The sequence below is a fragment of the Cyphomyrmex costatus genome, unplaced genomic scaffold, assembly GCF_001594065.2.
Source record: "Cyphomyrmex costatus isolate MS0001 unplaced genomic scaffold, Ccosl1.0 scaffold30, whole genome shotgun sequence".
In the NCBI taxonomy this organism is placed as follows: domain Eukaryota; kingdom Metazoa; phylum Arthropoda; class Insecta; order Hymenoptera; family Formicidae; genus Cyphomyrmex; species Cyphomyrmex costatus.
The window spans coordinates 3,103,777-3,126,960 of NW_017277125.1; the positions used below are offsets into that span (position 1 = coordinate 3,103,777).

The 23,184-nt window shown below is 37.3% G+C and overlaps 1 protein-coding gene across 1 annotated transcript in view; it reads right to left on the reverse strand.

Annotated features, from left to right (window-relative positions):
- Positions 1-7,735: 7,735 nt before the first annotated feature.
- Positions 7,736-23,184, reverse strand: part of LOC108775364 (dynein heavy chain 9, axonemal) — a 28,218-nt gene continuing 12,769 nt past the window's right edge. The window contains exons 29-65 of the mRNA XM_018541693.1: positions 22,476-22,738; positions 22,095-22,405; positions 21,572-21,687; positions 21,250-21,461; positions 20,924-21,127; positions 20,457-20,528; positions 20,020-20,235; positions 19,673-19,910; positions 19,353-19,545; positions 18,988-19,165; positions 18,634-18,762; positions 18,335-18,554; positions 18,082-18,243; positions 17,770-17,919; positions 17,376-17,537; positions 16,755-16,991; positions 16,261-16,482; positions 15,663-15,914; positions 15,373-15,499; positions 15,184-15,317; positions 14,719-14,956; positions 14,393-14,580; positions 14,136-14,305; positions 13,682-13,902; positions 13,215-13,491; positions 12,863-13,138; positions 12,158-12,563; positions 11,477-11,793; positions 11,193-11,325; positions 10,779-11,060; positions 10,362-10,568; positions 9,652-9,985; positions 9,404-9,579; positions 8,897-9,007; positions 8,660-8,833; positions 8,296-8,444; positions 7,736-8,030 (exon numbers count right to left, since the gene is read on the reverse strand). Coding sequence (XP_018397195.1) covers positions 7,736-8,030; positions 8,296-8,444; positions 8,660-8,833; positions 8,897-9,007; positions 9,404-9,579; positions 9,652-9,985; positions 10,362-10,568; positions 10,779-11,060; positions 11,193-11,325; positions 11,477-11,793; positions 12,158-12,563; positions 12,863-13,138; positions 13,215-13,491; positions 13,682-13,902; positions 14,136-14,305; positions 14,393-14,580; positions 14,719-14,956; positions 15,184-15,317; positions 15,373-15,499; positions 15,663-15,914; positions 16,261-16,482; positions 16,755-16,991; positions 17,376-17,537; positions 17,770-17,919; positions 18,082-18,243; positions 18,335-18,554; positions 18,634-18,762; positions 18,988-19,165; positions 19,353-19,545; positions 19,673-19,910; positions 20,020-20,235; positions 20,457-20,528; positions 20,924-21,127; positions 21,250-21,461; positions 21,572-21,687; positions 22,095-22,405; positions 22,476-22,738 — 7,752 coding nt within the window. The remainder of the gene's footprint in view (positions 8,031-8,295; positions 8,445-8,659; positions 8,834-8,896; positions 9,008-9,403; positions 9,580-9,651; positions 9,986-10,361; positions 10,569-10,778; positions 11,061-11,192; positions 11,326-11,476; positions 11,794-12,157; positions 12,564-12,862; positions 13,139-13,214; positions 13,492-13,681; positions 13,903-14,135; positions 14,306-14,392; positions 14,581-14,718; positions 14,957-15,183; positions 15,318-15,372; positions 15,500-15,662; positions 15,915-16,260; positions 16,483-16,754; positions 16,992-17,375; positions 17,538-17,769; positions 17,920-18,081; positions 18,244-18,334; positions 18,555-18,633; positions 18,763-18,987; positions 19,166-19,352; positions 19,546-19,672; positions 19,911-20,019; positions 20,236-20,456; positions 20,529-20,923; positions 21,128-21,249; positions 21,462-21,571; positions 21,688-22,094; positions 22,406-22,475; positions 22,739-23,184) is intronic.

The window sequence follows — 23,184 nt, forward strand, 5'->3', positions numbered from 1 at the left end:
CGGGCCCCGACATATTATAGTACAAAATAATAATTCATAAATTATACGCGCCACGTCCGTTTAGTGCGGTGGCTCTCCGCGGCTTAAGTATACAGCTCACTGCACGCGAACGAGACCGGGGACGAGACGAGAAGGGGACGGGACGGGACGGGACGGGACGGGAGGGGACGGGACGAAGGCCGGGAAATAGGCGCGAGAACTAATCTCTGCCCGTTCGAGCCGATGGATAGCCAAGTCAATCGGAGCTGCGAATCAATTGTTTCGTATCGGGCGATAATCGGAGCGACACATCGACATGCAAGAGCAACGACTTACATGACGCGGGCGCGCGCGCGCGCGCGCACGGCGGCTTTCATCCCGTGTAACGCCGTAACCGGTAGCGTGCCCGTTGCCCGTGTGTAATTTGCATTAATTATCTCGAAACCTCTCCGCACGCCGTTTGCCGTGAGCACACGATGAGGCTCGAAGATACGGAAAACGATGTATCGCGTATGCAAATAAAGAGGAGAGGAGATGAAATATATACGAGTCGAAATGCAAGATGCCGCGTTTCGAGCGCGCGGGGCGAAAAAGTGAAAACGTGACGGACAATGGGAATCAATCGAGGTCCTACCGCTTTCATATCGTACGACGCCGTTCGACCTTTTTTTTCCCTCCGCGCGCGTTCCATCAAATATATGTTATATTTATATTCGAATAATCTCTCGACGTCTGTAAAGTCGAGGTCTGCAAAATTCGAATTCCAGACGATTTATTATAACAAGCAGAAATATTTTCATTGTTTATAATATACAGCATTTAGATATAATATATAGATTGCGAGAAGGAAAGACTCGTCCTTCAGCGAAATCAATTACAGGAAAGAGAGACGTTGGGATGTTTTCGCGAATCGAGACGCGCCTCAGTTATATATTATACGAACGCAAGTGCGCACGAGAAACCGCATCGCATGCCTTCTCTTTTCGCCGAGGCACCGCGTTCTTACGTACGTATATATAAAACGCGTTAAACTACACATCCGTCTGGATACACGTTAAGGACATAACGTGTATCGATTATCGTTCCATCGTACCCGCTCCTCCGTCCCACGTTGCTGTTACGTTATATCGTGCGCGTTACGTGCGCTACGGTAAGAAGAAGCGCGCGAAAGAGAAAGAGAGAAAAGAGGTTAACTCACCCGTGTTGCTGTTCGTTGTTGCAGTCGCGTCGAGCCGAGTTAGGTGCTGCGAGTGAGAGACGAGACGTGGCGAGGCGAGGCGAGGCGAGACGAGGCGAGGCGACTCATCACGCTTGTTTTCCGCCTGCCCGCGATTAGCGAGAGTCATCCTGGGAGGCCCCGCTCTCTCGTCTTTCGCACCTCTCGTATCCTTTCGAAACGGTTTCTTCGCGCCTCCGCGTCAACGAATGAGGCGCGGGAGGGGGTGGGGGAGGCCTAGTTTCGTCTCGAGACCCTCGGAAAATTGCCGGGCGATCGCACAGCAAGGAGGGAGGGGGGAAATTTTGCCGAGTCGCAGCCTGCCCCGCTTCGCAGGTGTAACGTGGTGTTCCCAGAATTTAACGGACAATTGTGTAGATAAAGTGTGTTTTCGTTGACGAAACTGCGCGAGAGTGTTCTCGTTTGAACTTCTCGAAATTACTCGACCGGGCGGGCGCGACCGCGCGAGTTTGAATTCGTCGCGGAAAATCGACAATCTTCGTGCTCGATCGTCACGCCTCCGAACGTATTCGGAGTGTCGCCGGCCGTCTCGCCGGACCGAAGTACCGCGAAGTGCGCGGCTCGTAGGCGGGGGCGGCGGGGGAGTGACGATGGTGGGAAAAGCGTCGGTGTCGCAGCGGTAACGGTCTCGCGCGCGAGACCTTGTTGATAAATATTTCAAAGTAGTAAAGTACACGTCCAAATAGAAGTCGAGTGACGTATTCGCTCCCGCTCTGTTCTCAACGTTCTCTCCGATAAGGCGCGACAAAAGTGGAGACATTAACGACGATGTCGCGCGCGAGCGCTTACATCTGAGCGTATTAACCTATATTTGCGCATCCAAGGTGAGTTCTCGACTCGACAACGAACAAGAGTTCCATTATTATGGACAAGCTTTCGATTATTTCGATCGCGTTTATAGCGCGTTTTTCATTGGCAAAACTATCGACGTGAAGATGTATGTATTTAATAAAAATATCGAGACGAGTTAAAACCGTGAAATTTCCCTCAACGCGGTTTTGAGATACTCCGAGTATACGCATCAGTTCTGCCAATGAAAAACGCCATTACTTTGCGATGCGTGGAGCATGAAATGTGTCAATTTTGTATTGAGTTTCAGTCGAATGAGAGCCAGGATGAGACGGATCCTCCTTTGAGAGTCGTATATGTGATTTTCTTGCGATTACAAGAGACAATGAAATGTGAAACGGCTTTAGTTAAGAGATTTAAAACAACATTCGCGTCGTTCTAATTGCTCTTTCAGGCCGACATTACGTCCATCGTACGTTCGATTCGTCGTGCACGTGCGTTAATTGGCTGTCTACCGGCAAACTAATAACGCTTCTTGAGGAAAAAAAACGATTCGTCGTGCCTTGAGAAATTTTTTGACACATGTAATATCGCTGTAATAACGGCGTTCGTAATTAGAATAGCGCGTTACTTTCCATTCTTGATTGAAAGTGTAATTAATTATATATTAATATTCATGGACCATACACGCTTCTTTGTTTTACATATCGCTCAATCTTTATTTGATTCTGGTTAAGCACGTTAATTACAACTACTTAATATAATGAGCAAACTGCAATAAAATTAAATGACAGGCACAAGTAAAATAATTAGCGGTGAACATACATATACATGCGACAGAACGCGTGCGCGAAATTTTCTTGCACATCCTTTTGTTGTACGTATCCGTGATACATAAATTCCGCGTATCCGTTTAAAATTTATTTGCTAGATGAATAACTGTTGTGTATCCCCCAGATGTTTAATTCTGGTATTTGTTGAAGGCATTACGCGGTTTTAAATCGTTAAAAAATCTTACGTTTATTCACAAGTCCTAGAAAATGTATTTCTAGTATTTCAATTATTTTGACGAGAATTTGCATTAAGCTAAAAATATGTCGTCCACGCGTATGCCATTTCTGTTACAAATTTTTATCTTTACCTATTTCATTTAACGATTATTGAGATTATTTTAAACTATTCCAAACTGTAACCAATTGGAATTTGCTTTTAAATTGTATTTATGTTATCTATAATTATATATCTATTAAATTACTATAATTTTAATTAATATAAGAATCTTGTTAGACACGCGAGAACACAATCAATAAGAAATAGGAATTAAAGACTCATAACGATCAGAGCTGGATCTTTGCTGCTTAAATAATTTAAAATATGAATTATATGTAAGTATACACATTATACATATAAATATCATATTTGTAATTATTTTTAAACTGCGCGCCGATATTTCATCAGACTTAAAAACGGAGCTGAACTATCGAAATAATATCACAATTACATTTTGATGTTCAATAGGCATCTATATTATAAAGGGATCTTAATATAATAGAAATCCGTAAATAATTTTATTTATTGCGAAAGTATTATTTCGGTCGTAAGTCGAACCCGGATTTCTTGCATTCTGTCTTAAATCTTTAGAATGTTGGTTACTAATTTTAAACAGCCGATTTTTAATTGTGTATATTTTGTGTTACAATTATGTATTAGCGGTTAAAAGTAGATCAGATATATGTAATATGTAGTCTCAACAGCGATTGAATCAGTTATTTATTACTCTCTTAATTAGTTTAATAATTATAGAGTCGCAAGTAGAGAATAAAATTATGGATAAATCATGACAGATAAATTTGGTGAATTATGAATTATTTCACATAATTATTGTCAGTAATATTAGCCTTTATACAGTTTTTATAAGAATGGATATTCATACAGAGGTTTTTGTAACAGTAGCTGTTCTTAAAATAATGTTCGTTACAACATTGCTTAAGAGATATTCTCATATAAAATATATCTTTTCCCCGTAACTCTTAAAAAAAATAAACGAGTGAAACAAAAATTATGACGTTCCTTGCAAATAATTCATACGTGTTTCTCATTTCAGAACCATGAATTTATTTCTACAATTTATTTCTTTCTTTTCACAGTGCTTTCGCATTGACATACACTTGCATTCACACATTTATCTTTCAACTCTTTATTACGTGATATTTAATTTCAACGTGATTTATTGTAGAAAGAGATTTATGTGAAAAATGAGACTCATTACGAATATCTGCAAATTGTTATCTAAAAAATGAAAGAAGCGTGTTTTCTCAAACGATATAATCAACGTGTGTTCTTTTAAGTGATATGAAATGAATGTCTCCAGAGATTATCGGAAACAAAGCGTGATTTAATTGTTTATTATGTTTGTTAAAGGCAACATGATTCAACGGTGAAATAATAATACAATCGATTATGTTTTCAGCGCCAATAATGGTCGGCTATGACGTTCCAATATGTGCAAGCAACGTTCCGACGGACAGCACGACTCAACCGGCGCGCGGCGAAAGAACGTAAGTCACTTTGTTTTCACTTATACGTTTATTCTGCTGTCATTTAGAATTAGAATTTTGATAATACCTATATCTGCAGCAGAAAAATTATGTCTGTTTCATGCAAGATTATTGCTTTTCCACACAGATGGATTTAGAAACATAAATCATATTGGCTGTGTTCCGACTATCAGTATTGAAAATCTATGATGCACATGATGTAAACTAAAGATTTTCAGTACTGGTAGTAAATTTTGGAACACACACACACACACAGTTATTGAAAACAGTCGATATTTATTAAACTAATTTGCAACGCTGGTTTCATGTAATATCATTATAAGACAAAAATGACTCGTATTTGACTTATCGTTCATTTTACAGTTATATAACTATTTATAATAAATAAAACTTTTTATGATCTCAACATTACCGTCTATGAGAAAAGGCAATTATATTGTTGCGTAAAGATATTTTTTTTTTTACTGAATTATGCTTTTCTGACATATTGATATCGCTTCGTGTCACAAAGTACGCAAGTTTGTCTCATTATGTAAAACTTTCTGTGAAATGACTTTAATTTTGATGGGTAGAACGGTCTTTGCTTCATCGGAAAGTTTCTATTTCACAACTTGATCAGTCTTCTTGACTCCTTAATTACCAGCCGCATATATTTATGAATCCGTCTCATTGCACGTTACTGTAAATCCCGTTTTAGATGATCTATAATTTGCTGTAAAAAATTCGCGTATCTACAACATTCTGTCGCGGTTATTATATACATATATATATCAAATTGTTGTAAATAACTGTAAAGATGACAAGATTTTTATACTAAATGACTTTGATGAGTTTAAATCATAATGTGTATCTATATACTTACATGGCAATTTAATAAAAGCTTATTACGAGTAATAATTATTTAATTATGGTATTGCGATAATTGCGATAATACCAATTTGCGATTACCATCAGTTGTCGATAGCAATATGGATGCTTTTTATACTTTGCTAAAAGGTGTATGTTTCTTTTTCGAGATTAAGGTATTATTATTGCGAAATATGTCTACACATATTTTATATCATAGATTACATCGTTATAATTATCAACTTTATTAATACATTGCGTGTATCAAGCGCACAATTCTTCATAAAAATGAAACTTGTTTCTGTTTTACGGATACAATTTGCAAATATTTAAATATTTTAACATGTACGACCTGTAGATAAAATTCTGCTTTCAAGTTTATTACGAATCATAAACTGTAGTATTTAAAGTATAGATTCAACGTTTTCGAGAAATGGTGCATCCGAGTGTATCCGAGTAGCAAAATCGCGTGCACGATATTTGATTCGGCGCGAGTCAAATGCGGTTTTTTCGAAGCCTTGTGATCACTTTGCCTTCGTCCGGTAGGTCCTCTATAAATATCAGAAACGCGCATTCGCCCCGGAGGCGTTTTCGACTGAAGAGTTCGGACGGAACAACCGTAAAGGTCCTGGAACGTTAATTTATAGCTGACCGCCGCAATACCGGTAATCTAATTAGTTTAATGACCAAAAAATATTTCCCGAGTCTTTCTTAATCCGAGACAGGTAGCGCCGACTTGACTCGTTCAATGTCGAAGCTTATCCGCGAAAGTATGTGTGCCTCGTGAAAGTTCTTTCGGCTTCTACAAGAAAAAGGAAACTCACTTGATACAATTTACGTATCATTTTGGCAACTTGTTTGCGATAATATTTAGCGATACGCCAGAAGAGAAAGTTTTTAACTCTAGAGTGTTAATCATAATTTTGTCGAATGCTAATGATACTTACTTATAAGACACGTATATTTTAGAGAGAGAAAAAAAATATATATATATATTAGTAAAGCATTTTTTCAATTTGTGTGCTCCAGTGTTTCTACTTTAAATCCGATAGTGTTCAATAAAAAAAATGTCTAAAATTATTGGTACATTCCTAAATTAAGTAACACTTTATGCAATACCTGACAATATTTTATTGGCTTTTATATTTTACAAACTAACAAAACTGTAATAAGTATTTAAACTTTATACTAAGGAAAGCTGCTCAGAGACAGATAAAAGTCTACACTTTGAGCAGTGAATCGAGTCGTCGGAAATCTAGAAAGATTAAGGGTTGCGTATATAAATTTGACTGGCGATTATCGATAACAATTAATTGTCGGAACAAATGATGGGTATATGTATACGCGTTTAGGCGGATACAGCTGAGCGCGGATCGCTTGAAAGGGCATACACGGTCGCGGGTAACATTGTTGCGCGACAGGCCGTCCTATGTATACCGGTTGTTTTGTCATTTAACCAGCTCGCGCGGGTTGTTCCGCAACTTTGTAAGGCGTTTTCGCTCGCGTGTCCGAAATTCCGCGCACCCTGCAACGTCGCGAAGACCAAGCGGACACGCGAAACCAGATGCGTCATCGCGTAACGGATAATTATGTCGCAGTCGATAAAGGGTGACCACTTCCTCGAAACCTCCAATCATATTGTCGTCGCGTACCGTGGACTTGTCAAACCGACTGGCTGATGTAATACGCGCCCACCACGTAGAAGAGCGATACGTGTTGGTGCGCGCGTAAAGAAAGCACCGGATGTGCGAGAGCCGACGTTGTTCTTCCTACTGTCGTCGATATGCACTCGCCACGTTGTCATATTTTGTCGATCTTCTCAATTGACAACGACGACGACGATGACGATGACCGCTTATATACCTCTTTTTCGAGTAACGAGCGCACCTGCGAGAGTCGCGCGTCAAGTTCCTTCCGTTTCTTCGGCGTGTCCCGAGTCTCCACGCGAGACCTTCACTTTGGCTTTACTTTGACAGCGCGATTACAAAGAAGAAAACGCGTTACAACGCTAGCTGCGTATATATAATATAGTATATGCCAATCGCATAATTCAGCCGAATACGCACGTTATAATTATCGCTACTCCGACTTACCTGCGCGCACACGGGAGAGGGTCTGACGTAATTGCGAAGGCTATTAACAGCCGAGAAACCGTGGTCGCGCGAGCGCGCGCGTGTTGCTATTACAACTCGTCGAGAGAGAGAGAGAGAGAGAGAGCGAGGTATAAAAAGTCAACTATTACGAGCGCGAAATCGCGTGTGAACGTGCCGTCGCGTCGCGACGCGCCGTGCCGCGTTGGATGGGGATCGTCGTGAGGAGAGCTCGATTAAATCTGCAGGAGAATCGCGACGCCGGCCAAAGTCCACTTAGTCGGCTTGTCACGGGTCTTCAAATTGAACGTCCAGACGTATGTAGGACCGCGCGTTCTGGTTCTATAGACCGGGCATTCGTACACGTTCTTCGTCTCTTGCTTGTCCTGCGTAATCGCCTTTACGAACACGACCGGCATCGGACAGAATAGCTCCTTCAATCGCGAATCCGCGATGATACCGCTCGCGACCTCCCATCGCGCACCCTCCATGTACAGACCGTTGACATAGGCACCCTCGCGCGGTGGCATCCTGAAGCCAATGAACGTGTTATCGTGCGTGTTCATCTGCATGCGTCGCTGTTAACCCATTGAGGACATGCATCTCCCCAAGAAAATTTATTGCACTTAATCGCATCTTGGCAGCCTATTGTTTCGACTTGTTACGCGAAAGCAATTTACATTTCTCATATATCATACGATAAAAGTGAAAGATGATCGGACCAATATTTTGTTTATAATCGAAAAGTCCTGAAAGGGTCAGTTTTACTTTACCAAGTTGACTGAGTGAGTCTTACGTAAATTCCTCCTTCTGCTTTCTGGTTACGTCGCAATGCAGACACATTTTGTCCAGGGGCCACTCGTTTTTACGAGCGGTTTGCTGCATGATGGCGGTGAGTAAGGACTGCGGATTGAAAAAACCACCCAGCCAGATCGACGACGGCAACTGTCGAAAGATGCGCGCACCGCGAGAAATTAGATTGACCACAGTCGGAGAAGAGAGGAAGTCAAATTTTAACGCAAAGTAAATGACAAACGTTTGCCAAGGCACTCTCTCCGATACTTGAACCGTGACAAAATTTAAATTCTCTTTCCCACGCTTGAACAAAGTATACACGCTGATGTAATCTAATTTCTCTTTGTAATATCCTGCCTACTCACGTTAAAATCTATCGTCCAATTCGATAGCTCGGTTATTCGATTGAGCATGTCCGCGAACCAACTCGATAATCCGAGAGTGGAGGGATAGGCGCGTTTGGTCCAAGATGGTGGCACAGACTCCATGAACAAATAATTTTGCAAATCTTCCATATCCGCGCTAATCGTGAGCTCGCCCTGAAACGAATTTGTCGGTACACCGCGTACTTAACTATTCGATAATTTTATCACGGTACTCACCTTCAAGCCGAGATCTAATTCTCCCAGAGATCTTTTCAGTTCCTTGCACAGCACGTTCATATGTTCGCATTCTTGGAGAGCGACTATAACGAAAGGAGTTTGGTCTTCCGCCTAAGGAGAATCAGTTTGTTTTTTTTTTTTATTACCGTAAGGTTTATGTTAACATGTGACGTTATAAAGATAGAGACGACGGAATCAAAATTCGCGCGATTAAAGTAGCGATAAACTAAACCAAGGACATAAAACGTAACAACCGATATCACAAAAAAAAAAAATAAACGTAAGGGATAATTGCGACACTATTATTAAATATGACACCGTGATATACTCCAATGATATAGAATTGATACTTATAGTTTTTTATAATGTTGTGATAGTTTGAATATGTAATTGGTAATGATTTTATAATTAGATATTGCTCTTAGTCTTAAAATTTAGCCATTTTTTACTAGATTATACTTATATAACGATAATGTATGAATATTCAGGAATGCTTCGACAATTCACCTTGCTCATCAAGTCTGATATATTAAAATCTTCGGGAAGTTTGTCCAGTATATCCTCTATTATAACTTTCACCTTGTCCTCTTTCGATAACACTCCGACTGCAGTGTCGATACTGTCCCGTGGTTGCATCCCCCAGATTGTTTTAAACAAGTTTTCTGCTGTATTTGTGAGAAACCCTGTACAAACAAGTTTAGGTAAATTAAGTAAAAGTCAAGAAAAAATAAATTAAAGTAATTAAGAAATTTTACCAATCTCCGCGTTCGGGTGCAGTCCGTATAGGATGGGACTTTCCGGCGGTAAATAATCTTCTACATATCGATGATAGCCGGTGTAATCGGTACTGGGTGGCACCAGAAAACCCGGAGCCAAATACAATTCATTTTCAATCAACTCTGGTTGCAGGTACTCTAAGAGATATGTTCGGCACAATCTTCTGTCCCAGTCGTCGGTTATATGACCGCCATACATTATTTCGCCAAATAAATAGCGTAAATTTTCCCAAGGTACTTTAGTATTACTCTCGAGATAAGTCAACAATACCGATGCACTGATGGTCAAGTCACCGACATTGAAGGGATACAACTATATATTAGGAACATGTTAATGAGATGTTAGTAATAAAACTGGAAACAGCAAATATAGTCGTCAAGATGTGCGGTGATCTCTCTCTCTCTCTCTCTGTATATATAAAACAAATATAACTTAACATGTGTTTGTTTTTATATATATCTAACATTTTCTATCTGAAAGCTTTATAATTTTTATATAACGTTTCAATATCATCCGTGTTATTAAAACAATATATATTGTACACAAATTGAAATTTTATACTATAATTGAAACTTTTAAAGTTTTCTAACACGATAATAAAAACGGAATTTCACAGCAAATTATAGATGATTTAAAACAAACTTAAAAATGCTGGGTCACAGGAATTTGTAAAATTTGAAATACCGACCCTATTCCATCCTTGTGCCCCAAATTTTCTACGCTCTGCCACAGCAGCGTGATAATAACACAGGGTGAAAAGAATAGCTTTGAACTCGGTCTCCTTGCCGCAAGATTCCAATGTGTCCTGGCTAAAGTTGTCCAAGGCTTTGTGAATGTTGGCGCGCATACCCGTTGGCGGTTCGTTGGTGATTTTTATGGCCGATTCTAGTATACCCTTTCATTTGCAATGTATCAAAATAATATACAAAACGATATTAGGAAAGCTCGATTAGTCGCCTCGTAAGATGAGCGCTCGGAAAAGTGTAATTTACATAATTTCGAATTTACGTAGCTATGCGCTGTGTTTAACGTAAAATGTGAACAAAAAAATTTATCCTCTTTTAAGCAACCCTGATCTCGTGTATTTGTCAGCTTTTGTTTTTACTTGTGGTATTATTGACGTGTGAGGATCTTGGTTTGGTTCTGCACTAATATAAAGCCGATAATTTTCGTGTGACTCTTCCGAGAGTTGTTCTATCTTCTTTTCCAGATTTGGCAACCACTTCTTTACTAGATGAACGTTTTGAAGTATAACCCAATGACCCTTGCGCGCTGAGATTTCTATCATTTCTTCTGCGATAGGTTCCTGACCTTGTCCTAATGATATATTGTGGAAATTTTGCGCGTCGAATGTAAAGCCGAGCTGTTTACCGAGTTTTTCAACATCCTACATGAAATCGTAATTTCATTTTTAATTTGTTATCAATCACATCAGACGATGCTAGAGTGACTTTAACAAACTGAATATTTGAATATACGATTAATGTCAAATCTACATTTAGTGATATAAAAAGCGTACTTTTAGAGGATCGACTCCTGGAGATAAAATAAAGAATACCGGCGTGTTCGCACTCGTTTCTTCGTACGATTTTTCAAAAGGTTGCATTCGAAACTGTATGAATTTAGCTCCCAGTTTTTCTTCCACGAAGTACCTATATTCGTTAAAGGATTAATGATTGAAGGGTTAATGGAAAGTGGAAAAATAAATCGAAACATAATTGAATGTATTTTTGTATTTATCAATATACTTAACACTAATCTTTCACTGAAAGATTATTTCAAAATCTTATTCTAACAAATTACCGTATAGCGTAAACCATTCGATCTAGTCTCACGCATCTCATTATACAAAGTCTCTGAAAGAATGTTTTATTTTTCCATTCCTGAGGGAACTTTTCTCTCTCAGGTGTTTCCGATTCGACGAATTTTTTCCACCTCTTTGCTGCTCCATCTATATCGCGGTCTAAATTGCGAAAATTTTCCATTTCGCTCAGATACTTGATACCACCCCAACCAACGTTGCTCAGAAAATCCACCGGGCTCGTGAGATCAGGTAAATAAGGGAATCGCAACAGAAAATCCACTTCGAATGGATCTATCTCTTTTACTTGCATTAGAATCTAAATCGTAGTATTTGTTCAATACATCTGTATTATAATACGTATGTAAATAATTGTAAAATATCAGTTTACTCCCCATAAATAATAACTTCTTAGGATATATGACCTCTTAATAAAAATTTACAAAAAATAGAAATGTCGAAAAATTATTTCGAATTGTTAAAGTTATGTATAATGTTGAAGACAGCTTAAGAGATTTTTTTAGTCCATAAAGATTATTTAGAAAAGAAAATTTTCGAAACTGCAAGATATATTGTGAAAAAAAAGAACTGTAGCAAATGTTACAACATCCATCTTGTATGTTTTTTTAAAAAGAAATCGGCCAAGCATTTTTATTCGTATTATTTATGAGGTGATTTAGTACCTGAAGAGTTAGCTGGCACAAAAATATGAGCTTGTCGCTCTCGAACAGTCCTCTGCTGGTATATGTAAAAACCAAATACGTGACGCTGTCGATTAAATTGGCGACGCGTTTAGTGAGGGCATCCGCCGGCTCCGTAAATTTAATAGCGTTTTGAAAGACCGTGTTGAATGCCTTGAGAGAAAACTGATACAGCATGTTGATCTTGTTGAGATCGTTAAGGATGAAGTAGAGGAGACTGGCTCTGGAAGCCACTGGTCGGTAGGACTCTCGCGCCTCGTCTATCTTTGCGGCAGTCATCTTCGCCTCGATTGCCTTTGCCTCGATCTCACTCGCAGTCTTCTTCGTAGTTTCGAGATTTTCCACAAGAGCGACGTCACTCAAGATGTCGGGACCCGCCGTCGCCAATCTCAATGAAAGAATAATTTACGAAAATATTTAAAAAGATCCATTTTTGTTCTTTTTTTTTTTGTCATATTCTTATTTCGTGATAGATTGATAAAACAAGTTAACGAACATCCAATCGCGAATAAGACAATTGAAACAAACAATTAAACAGTGTAGATTGGTTGTATATTGAATTGAGAATTCGACTTCTGAACAAAATGATATCTTTTTTTGTAAAGTTAATCAGTATAGTAGAGAAGAGAGAAACATTACGTTATCTCTAATCCACTCGTTTCATTTTTTTTTTCTTTGTCTACGTACCTATGCAACAGATCGTCTTCCAATACTTTTAGCGTGATCTTAAAGGTGTTCTGTTGAGTCGTGAGCTCGGCTTTGCTCGACTCCAAATCCGGACGCTCCGCTTTCACGACGGCACCTAATAGCTGCTCTTCCAAACCGTCTTTCGTAACCGTAAAATTGATGAGAGTAGTCTGTGCTTGCATCTCTGGCTTATAGTGAGGATTCGCCAGTTTTGTTTGTAAGATCAGACGAAAGCGTGGGTCATAATCCACCTCTTTGTCTCCCACCTTGATAGCCCTTTATTAGCATTCAATTTTACAAGATCAATTTGGTCAAGCAGTTTATTTGCCGATGAGAAAACGAAATATTGTACCTTCCTTTCTTTATTAAAACCCGACCTACGATTGGATCTAAAACGGCATCGACAGTTTCCGTGATACTTTCTAGCAGTACTATCTCTCCATTAGCGATAGCGTGTTCAATTTGGTCAAGATAATTCTTTTGAGTTAAACGTAGCACTATCAACTCGTCTCCGTATTTGTTTTTGATCCATTTGATTCCTTGTAACTGCGGATCAATCATTAAAGGCCACCTGGATGAATTTGTAAGTATCGTGGCATTTTCCGAAGACATTCTGTCTGTAGGTAAACCTGTATAAGGATATATATTTTTTAATTAAGAATTAGCCGAAAAAATTTACTCAGTTCTTATTTGCTTCACTTTTATTTGTTTACTCGTAGAAAATCATCAATTTGTTTGATTTTTGCGCTCTACTTTAAAATATTCTGTATCTATTATTGTAATTGATATTAGGCTACAATAGAGTTTCGTGTTTTTTACCTTCGTTATTCCATTGGGCAATTTTTGCATCATCAGTCATTAAAGACAATGGATCCAGACCTGGCGTATATGATATTGGCATTTGCAAATTATTGAGAAACGGCAACCAATATAAATTCATAAGATCTATTCTATATTTCTTCGTAAAACATCCCATGTAAGAAATGAATGCCGTGACAAGCAATACGTTGCCCGGTAGAGTAACTCCGGATTCCTTTAATCTGTTTTGTCATAAGTACGCTTAGAAGCTCGCTTAATGTGTGACATTATCTCCAAGTTATTGCATTAAAATAAAACTAATTGAACGAATGAAAGTAAGTTTGAATGAATATCGAGTCAGTTAGATGAAAAACACTCGATGTGTACGTATTTAACTAATTATTGTTTTTTTTTTATTCAAAAATAATTTTCTTTTCTACTTTATTATATTGTATATAAAGGCAAATCTACGTACAGTTGTACAGTTTCGGCCCAACGAATATTCTCAGATGCTAGACCGTTTATCAGTCGATTTGCTAGATCTATGATGAACGCAGTCGCATCTGCTTCGTCTTGACACTTTTGTTTTTCAGCTAAAGCCACACTCATTTTTTCACTCAAAACATCCAATACTTTTTGAAGCTCCTGCGGGCGCAAATAAGAGAACGTTGTTTTATTCTGATATCAGAAACGGAAGAGATAAAGTCTACTGCGTTGCTGAAACAAGCTTACCGCTAATCGACTCCTCAAAGAATTCAACTTTTCCATAGCAATCCTCAATTCGGCGTTTGCCTGAGCAAGCGCTACTCTCAAAGGTTTTACATTCTCGTTGATATAATGAAACACCATGATATTTTTCACCCAGCTACAAAGTCCCGCTGCCGCTTGCGATTTTGAATATACAACATTCGGATCGAAATCTAATGATACGCGTGGTTAGTCCAACATATTTTTTATTCTCAAGTGTATTATAATTTTCGTATATATACAGAAGATGTATTTATAATGTTTTACTTGACGTATTCATCTATATTCAGATTTGACGATATACAGATTACCTTTATCATTGATGTACGGTTGAATCGCCTTTACAACTTCCGGGTGTATATTCTCTTTATCATAATTACGTAACTCTGACAAAAATCCATCAATAGATCCCATTATCACTCTGCAGACCTTCCAAGTTCTATCTCTTGGAATTTTTCCTTTTGGCGAAAATAAAACGAGCACAGCCTGAGCAACCATAAGCACGGCATCCGGCGGAGATCCGAATGATTTCAGTTCGGTCAAGTTATTCTGCAATGACGTAGAAATTATTTGTTCCGTTCAACTACAATTTTAATTTAGAGAAAAAGAACAATATCTACAAGACGCCTCTCTGATTTGGCATTATATCCTCAAAATGAATTTTGTTTCAAAATTTGTTTTATTATTGCCTTTACCTGGAAATTTGTATCATGTAATGTGGTACGTTAATATTTTTTTATCTATGCTTATAATGTAAATTGCGTAAATTCGTTAACCTTGTTCAAAGTATCGAGCGCAGCTTCGGCCTGTCTCACCGCTGGCTCCGCACGGGCCAAGTCTTCATCGCAACGTTTTTGATTTTCTGATACTACCTCCTTGATTTCCGCCACTTTTGCCTCTTCCTCGGTTACTGAAATTCCATCGTGTTATTTTAGCATTTTTGTTTTTGTTCTCCAATATCTTACCGATAGCTTTTTCTGCCTCCGCTTTTACATTTTCCGCGCGTACTTCGACCAATATCTTATCAGCGATCTCATTCTTTTTCTTCAACTCGATCTCTTGAGCCGTCAGAATGATCTTTAATTTGTCGGCCTACCTTGCAAAAAGTAACTTATAGAGGATATATTATGTGAAATCTTTGCAGTACAACACGGCAAGCATGTTTATTAATTTTCTGTTATATTGCATATTCAATCGTTCTTGTAATAATATACAAATATATTAGATCTGGCGAGAGAGATAAACCAGAAGCTACCTGAATCGCGCAAGATTCGAGTTTCACCAATCCATCGGTAAGACGCGAAATCATTGCTTCCAGGTCATGTGATTTTTCTGTTAACAACTTGGAATATAAAGAAATTTGCTCAAGGAAGGACTTGGGTGTCGTATAGTTGTATCTTCTTTCATTTTGTAAATATATCGCAGACACATCGTTAACGCTCGTATGAACGAAAGACATGAAGAGCGACACGGAAGTTCGGTATTCGGCCGGTAATTCTTTTAATTCCTAGCATGAAGCATTGCAGATTAAAGCTCTTTACAGGAAAATAGTGTAAAATAACATTTCACTTTAGCACATTTTAGGGGAATAGTATAATCAAATAATTATATAATTATTCTAAACTTGTTCAATTGCTTTCAAAACATTTCTGAAATTCTGTTTTAGATTTAGAATCTTATTGTTAGATTTTCTTTAATTTTAACAAACAAATTAGTAACAAAAATAAATTACTAAAGAGTATATAAAGATTCTACTTGAGACCTATATGTAAATCACGAGATCTATAGAAATTATTTTTGACATTTTTTTGTAATTGTTGAGAGAGGAAGAGTTATATATGTGTGTGAAAAACCTCCAGAAACGTTGTCGACACGGATTCTAATGCTTTCTGCGGCCAGTCTTGAAACCAGTCGATCGCGGTGCAATTTACTATTGCAGGGAATTGCCTAGCCCTTTTCCGAAGGGTTGCTCCTACCGGTGAGAAGCACAGAACACACTTCAATTGCCTTCGTACGCGATCGATAAAAAATTTCCAACAATTCTCTTTGGTGTCAATTAATCCGGTTTGCTTAACCTGCATAATGAGTGACCGAACTGTTATAATTAATACATAATCCTCTCAACATATCAAAAATTGGGCATTTTCGAATTTTAACGTGGAAAAAAATGCAAAATAGAATAAAACACAAAAGAATAATTTTCTCAAAAAGAAAAATTTTCTCTGTGTGTGACTTTAGATACTCAAGTAGTACTTACAATAATCAGATATCTCACTTCCGTTTCTTATTAGGTACAGAATACAGAGATTACTCTAACAGTACTAGAAGAGTGATACGTGTACTTTACCTCATTGCGCACTGCGTTAATGATATTGTCCACTTCATCATCAGTAAATAGTTCCATGATTTCCCCCGTCGCTAACATATCGTTCACCACAACTAAGAATTTTTCTTCCGCAATTTGAGAATCACTCATTAAAAAAGTAATACCAATACCCTTCACGCCGGCCTTTAGGTACAACACGGCTAAGTCAGCTTTCAGTTCGTTTAAGGAGTAATCTTTACGTAATTGTATTTGAAATACCTGTTGTACATGTCAAAATTTAATATATGAGCAACAATTTTTTTTAGATCTTTAATATATAGAGCAATATAAGCGTGAGTGAATTCACACTCGGACATTTTGTGCTGACTCATATTGGTATAATTTATATTGTTAGATTTGATCACTTGAGTTTGTTTTTTATTTTTTTCTTTATATATCGATTCGTTAGAATTGTTTTAACAGTTTGTATAGGAAATAATCGATTGTTGTCTATATTTTATTTATTTATACTTGATTAATTAAAATCGCGACTTACATCAGTCTGTGATATCTATCCTCTAAAATATCTTCTTGGTTAATTTGGAAAGTTTGTAAAATGTAAGCATTGCGCTTAGGATGCCTGTTGAAAACGGCTCTACTTACCTCCAACGAGGAAACGAAAGAAGCCAAACGCGATAAAGATTGTTTGCCGCTACCACCTACACCCACTAGAAGTGCATTGCCCCTCGGTGCCTCTAAAATTCTGTTGATGCGACACACGTGATATATAGCATCTTCGAATAATACTAGATTCATCGCGGACACCTGTATTTGATCGATCGATAATGCACTTGTAAAGATATGAACATAATCGGAATTATAAACGATTGAATCAGAAATCATTTTTCAGTTAGCATTGCACATATATAAATAATGATAGTTACTACTTGACCCAGAATTGCGATATAATTATTTAAAAAGAAATTAAAAGGATATATATTGTAAAACTAATTGTAAGTACATTATACGGGATGATAATATATGATCGAGATAATACCAGTTCATTATAATTGAGTAAAGCACCGTCGAGTAATTTTACAAGCTGCGTCCAATTTTTGACAGGCGCGTATTTAGGTTCGCCAATTCCTTCTGCGAAATGGCAGTATATTAACGGCTGCTCAAAACTAATTTCATTTTCGTCCAACTCCTGAGAGATCGTTAATCAATGAAATAATTGATTAGTATAAATATGCACAAATATAGGTATATAGATATATACGTTTACATTGTAAAATAAAATTAGTTGAGATTACAAATTTTGTTCTATTTTTGACTATGACTTTCACTGATCTCTTTCTATTAAACGTACGGGTATATTTTTGCGAAGCGCATTGAGCAGCAGTTCATCGAATACTTTCTGGTCTTCGAGGTTTACCAATTTGTCACGATACACTCGCATCGCTTCATGAGCGTAAAGCCTGATTACGTGACTCGGAAGTGGTAAAACGTCGCCACGGGCAAAGAGCATCCCCTGTGCGTAACATCGAAGCAGGATTATCGCCATTATTATGCGGAAAATCATGTTGTCGTTAATGTCGATCGATATTCTTCGCGACTCTAACCTGGAATATATTGGTTAAATCGCGTAAATTGAAAACATAATGGAACTTGATGACCGTCGGTAGAAAAGTCGTGGCGATTTTATCATGGAGATATAATGCGGCGTCTATCAAAGGATCTATGAATTTTTGTACTGCTGGATTAAACTTTTGCTGTGGATCGATCACATGCTGTTTAAGGATCTGACTGTATATCATCACGAGCGCCTCTTTTTGTGGAAAACTGAGAACAAGCATCAAAAGGATGTTAATTCAATGATAAAAGTACCGGTCGCTTGTATATTTTATGTATAATAATTTACCTAACTGCGAACACAGCAAAGTGTCTTTGTAAGCGTGGATCTATGACAAAACTGCCTGCAGTAGGATTCATGCAAGATACATACTGCGTATTGTGAACCTCCTTCAAAGTTAATTTTGTTCTATCATACCTGCATTATATTGATCATTTTTATTTTTTTTTATCATTACTTTTATATATTCCACATTAGTGATGAGGAATTGTAACAAATTAATAATTAAATGTTTTTGTGGAATATTTGAAGATTATAATGAATTTAATTTCATGCTAAGATAAACGCTTAAATAATACCAACAGAATTAAATAGATATTAATTTATCACGCTCTATACATCTCACTCTACATAAATTATTACCAGTGATTGTAATCCATATGCTGTCTAAGCAGAGTATGAGGTTGTACAGTTCCATAAGTGTCCACTTCCGGCATATTCATGTCGTCTATGAAATACACCAAGAGTTTTGTGCCCGGTGGACCGTAATTACGTCCTGCTTTCTTCTCCAAATGTTTCTCGAGTACTTTTTGCAACATATCTTTTTAACGAAAATGAAACCAATATAGTTTGTCGTTAAGTTACGTCTGTTATAATGTACAATTGTCTATCATTCGTGAAAAACTGAAAATTTTTCAGAAATAAGTGTCTTTTCATCTCTAATAAGTTTTAACTAGTTTTATAACAACTCTATAATTTAAGAAACTTGAATTGCCTCGCTCATTTACCTGATGTAGTGTAGAAATTAAAGGGAACATTTGCTACGTTATAATTATCTGACAAAGTCGCCAATTTGTCGGCCATAATGACGCTTTTTCCGGAGCCCGCTCCACCCACTAACATGATCGGAACACGCTTCTTTATCAACAAATCCATGAAAAAACGCAAACGTACTGTTTCTCCAGTTGGCACCAAAGCGGACTATATCGAACGTGAAATATTTTACATATCTAATATATGTGTGTTTTATTTTTATTCTTACTCGTTGAACATTGTTTGGCATTTTACATTCTTATTTTCAAATAAACTAATAAAATTTGAAGGAAACCTGAAGCGGAATATCCGAATCCAATTCAAACGAGACGACTTTTTCTGTCCAAGGTATTAATTTTTTCGTTTCTGGTTCTATAAAGTAACTAAATATAGTTCCGCTTGATGGAAACTTGATAGTTCTGAATTCATTTTGCCACCATTTGCTAAATTCGTTCCGCCAATCAATCAACTGATCTCGAAACATTGCTGAACCAAACGCCCAAATGCAGGCGAACGCGAAATATAATTCATACCTAAGGTATATAAACGTAAAGCTTTGTATCTTTTATACCATTAGTTATTATAAAAGGGGAAACTGTTAGAATATGAAAAGTTTATTTACTAATATGTCATATATATTACCATTCCTTTGGGCAGTCCGATGGCACGTTTTCTTTAGTTAGAAAGCAATCGAGTAAGTGACAAAGCATTTGTAAATGACATATTTCTGGTAAAGGAGTGATCTTCTTGAATTTCGATTTTGTTACTTCCAGTAGCGGTGGAATGTATTTCTCGAAGAGAATCGACAAATTAGCTCGTTCCGAATGATCTCTCGTTTCTGTCCAACTTGTGACAAATCTAGGCAAATTTATCGATTAAAACTCAAAAAACAATCGATCGATATTTATTAAATAACAAAATGAGAAATCGCATGACAACAATTTTTTTAAAGCTTAGTTGTAGTTACGTCTTTATTTTTTAAGTATTTCAAAATATTTCTTTATCATATAGTACATATATAAACATTTGTATAGAAATATATAGTACTACATGATAAAGTAGACATGTTTATTGCTTACGGGCTCCAACCTAAATCTTGTGGATTGATATATAAAATTCCCGCTCTAGACACTGTTGCAGGCGTAGCTGTCCTGAAATGAAAACATGAATATCGAAAATGCATAAGCAACAACGCTATTTTTGTTACAAGTGAAAATTTCTCCCTTAAAGTCTATACATTTTATGTGAATATTTGTTCGTTAAAATCAAGCGCAAAACTAAAATTTGTTTTAATCTTTTTTTAAGTTTAACCGATTTCAATCCTTTTCCTTGAATGAGTTTTCTTTTCATAGTCAGGTGATGAATATCGAATCATTGGGTGATAATAAATTTTAATTGCGTTACTTGAATCTTCACTAAAATTTTATCTGATTGTGAGCAATTAAAAATATTTTTTTTATGAAATCCAAAATTTTATATTTTAGTAGGTACTTATAGAAATAAAACATTCGTGTATAAAAAATATAGTTGACTGTTAAACAATCACCTTAAATTTGAAATTTCAAAGAGAAGACGCATGTGTTTAGTTAACGCAATTCTTTCATTACTCGCTAATGTTAGAACCTTATTATCGTCCATCACGGTATTCAGGGATTCGATCCACATCGGGTCGATGTCACCGTCGAATACGATCCACTTTGGATCATCGCCGGCCATGTTGGCTTGCTCCCTCATTATCATGGAGAACAACCTGCAAAAGTAGCAATAAGAATAGAAAGTCCTGGCGAGCCTATTACGGAGCATGGGCTAATGTGGCGCGTAGCGCGTTTGATCGCGCGCTGAAAATTGACGGGTGTGCTACTATCTTCCAACCCGTCTTTCCATTCCCTCGTTGCCGGATTAATGACACCAAATAACTCGTCGTTGGTCACCGCCTTTGGGTTCAGATCGTTGTAGTGCGGTTTGCGTTTTTGGTTTGAGTACGTTCGGTTAAGCGTTTTCCAGACTTCGGTCTTACCGGTCCCGGCGAGGCCAACGATAAAGACTGAATGTCGAACGTGAAACAACTCTTCCAATTGTACCACCTGAAGCGAATCGATGGAGAAACTCTCTCTCTCTCTCTCTCTCTTTCTCTTTTGTTCTCTTTTTACTTGCCAATTAACCATTCAAGGTGAACATTACGTGTATAATATACCTTGAGAATAAACCCGTCTTCTGGTTGCAACTTTAAATCAAGAGCCGCAGCTTTAATCATTATTTCGAAATCTAAATCTCTCTTTCGCGGTACATCCAATGCGGGAAATAAATCGCCTGAATAATAAAAAACAAACAAATTGCATCGATATATCTAAGAAGATTGTAAATACATAATTTGTCTTAAAATTTATTACGCTACTTTTTGTGTATAGATTTCTTGTTTATCTATAGATATAACTTGTTTATCTGGTCAACCAACTTTGTCATAAGAAAAAAAATCAGGAAAACGAGCCTTTCTCTCTCTTTATTTTTAACGATTATATTTTTTTAAGCTTTTTTTATGATTAAGAATGAAGATAGAAACGTATTTTAACAAGTTTTTGTTGTTCACACGATAGCTAACGAAATTGACTATGACGGCTAATAAAATATGATGTACTAATATACTTTTTTCTTCGTGTGATTTTTTTTCAACTTATCTCCTCTAGCCAATTTTAGTAACATTAATCTGTGCCTCTTACCTATTAATCCCATGAACACAGGCACATCGTCAGTCACGACTTTTGGCATATTAAAATCCCTTAGCGCTCTCATTAGCACTTGCTCCTCCGGCCTTTGCCTATCATCACGTTTCAGCTTTCCAGCGACGACTAAAACGGACTTGATGGCTCTCAAACCCCAGTCGTAGTGATCTTGCTTGGATAAAAGCTCTCGACATAGCGTGTATAGGGTAATAAACTTCCTCGCCAGTAATCTCGCTTCTTGGAAGCCCTCGGCCACTAACATAATCTCACAAATTAGTTCAAAATCGGGCACCACCATAGCGCAGGGCCTGTTGATTTATTCCGGATTAGTTACGCAATATTAACTCTCGATAATCCTTCTCGTAATAATTCATTTACCGAAATAATGTTTTCAAGTTTTCGGGTAATTCTGTTCTACCGGCGTAACCAGGATTCATCGTTATGAATATGCCAACTGTATCCACGATATTAAGCTCTTCCCCAAAGAATAAGAACTTCTTTTTCCGGTTTTTGACTCCGTCTAGAACACATTTCACTTGCACAGCCACGACCGACAATACCTCGACAGAAATCCTATTGAATTCGTCGAAGCAACCCCACGCTCCAGTTTGCGCCAATCCCTTGTATATGTTACCGCACGACTACAAATATTTAAATGTGAAACAACAAGTTTGTGAGTTTTATCTTGAACTTTATCTAATATATAATAGAGATAACAGATACTAATTACTTACGTTATACGTTAAACAAAAAAATATATCTTGGCACTTTTTTCGTAATATGTTAAATATATTCCAAAGATTATTATGGACACATGCTAGTGTCACAAAATATTAAAATTCGCTTTTTATAACTGATTTGCTTTTTGTAACTGATGATACATAAAAATTTATAATGAATTGTATAATGAAAGAATTATATAATACATCACTTTGTACGATGTAATTACAAAAGAATAAAGTTATTTTACAAGAACATACGACAAGACAACATATCTTTTAAAACTGAACGTATCACGTGTTTCACGTGCAAGAATCTCGTGTAAAAAACGGAAGAGAGAGGGTGAGGGGAGGGGGGGGGGGGGGGG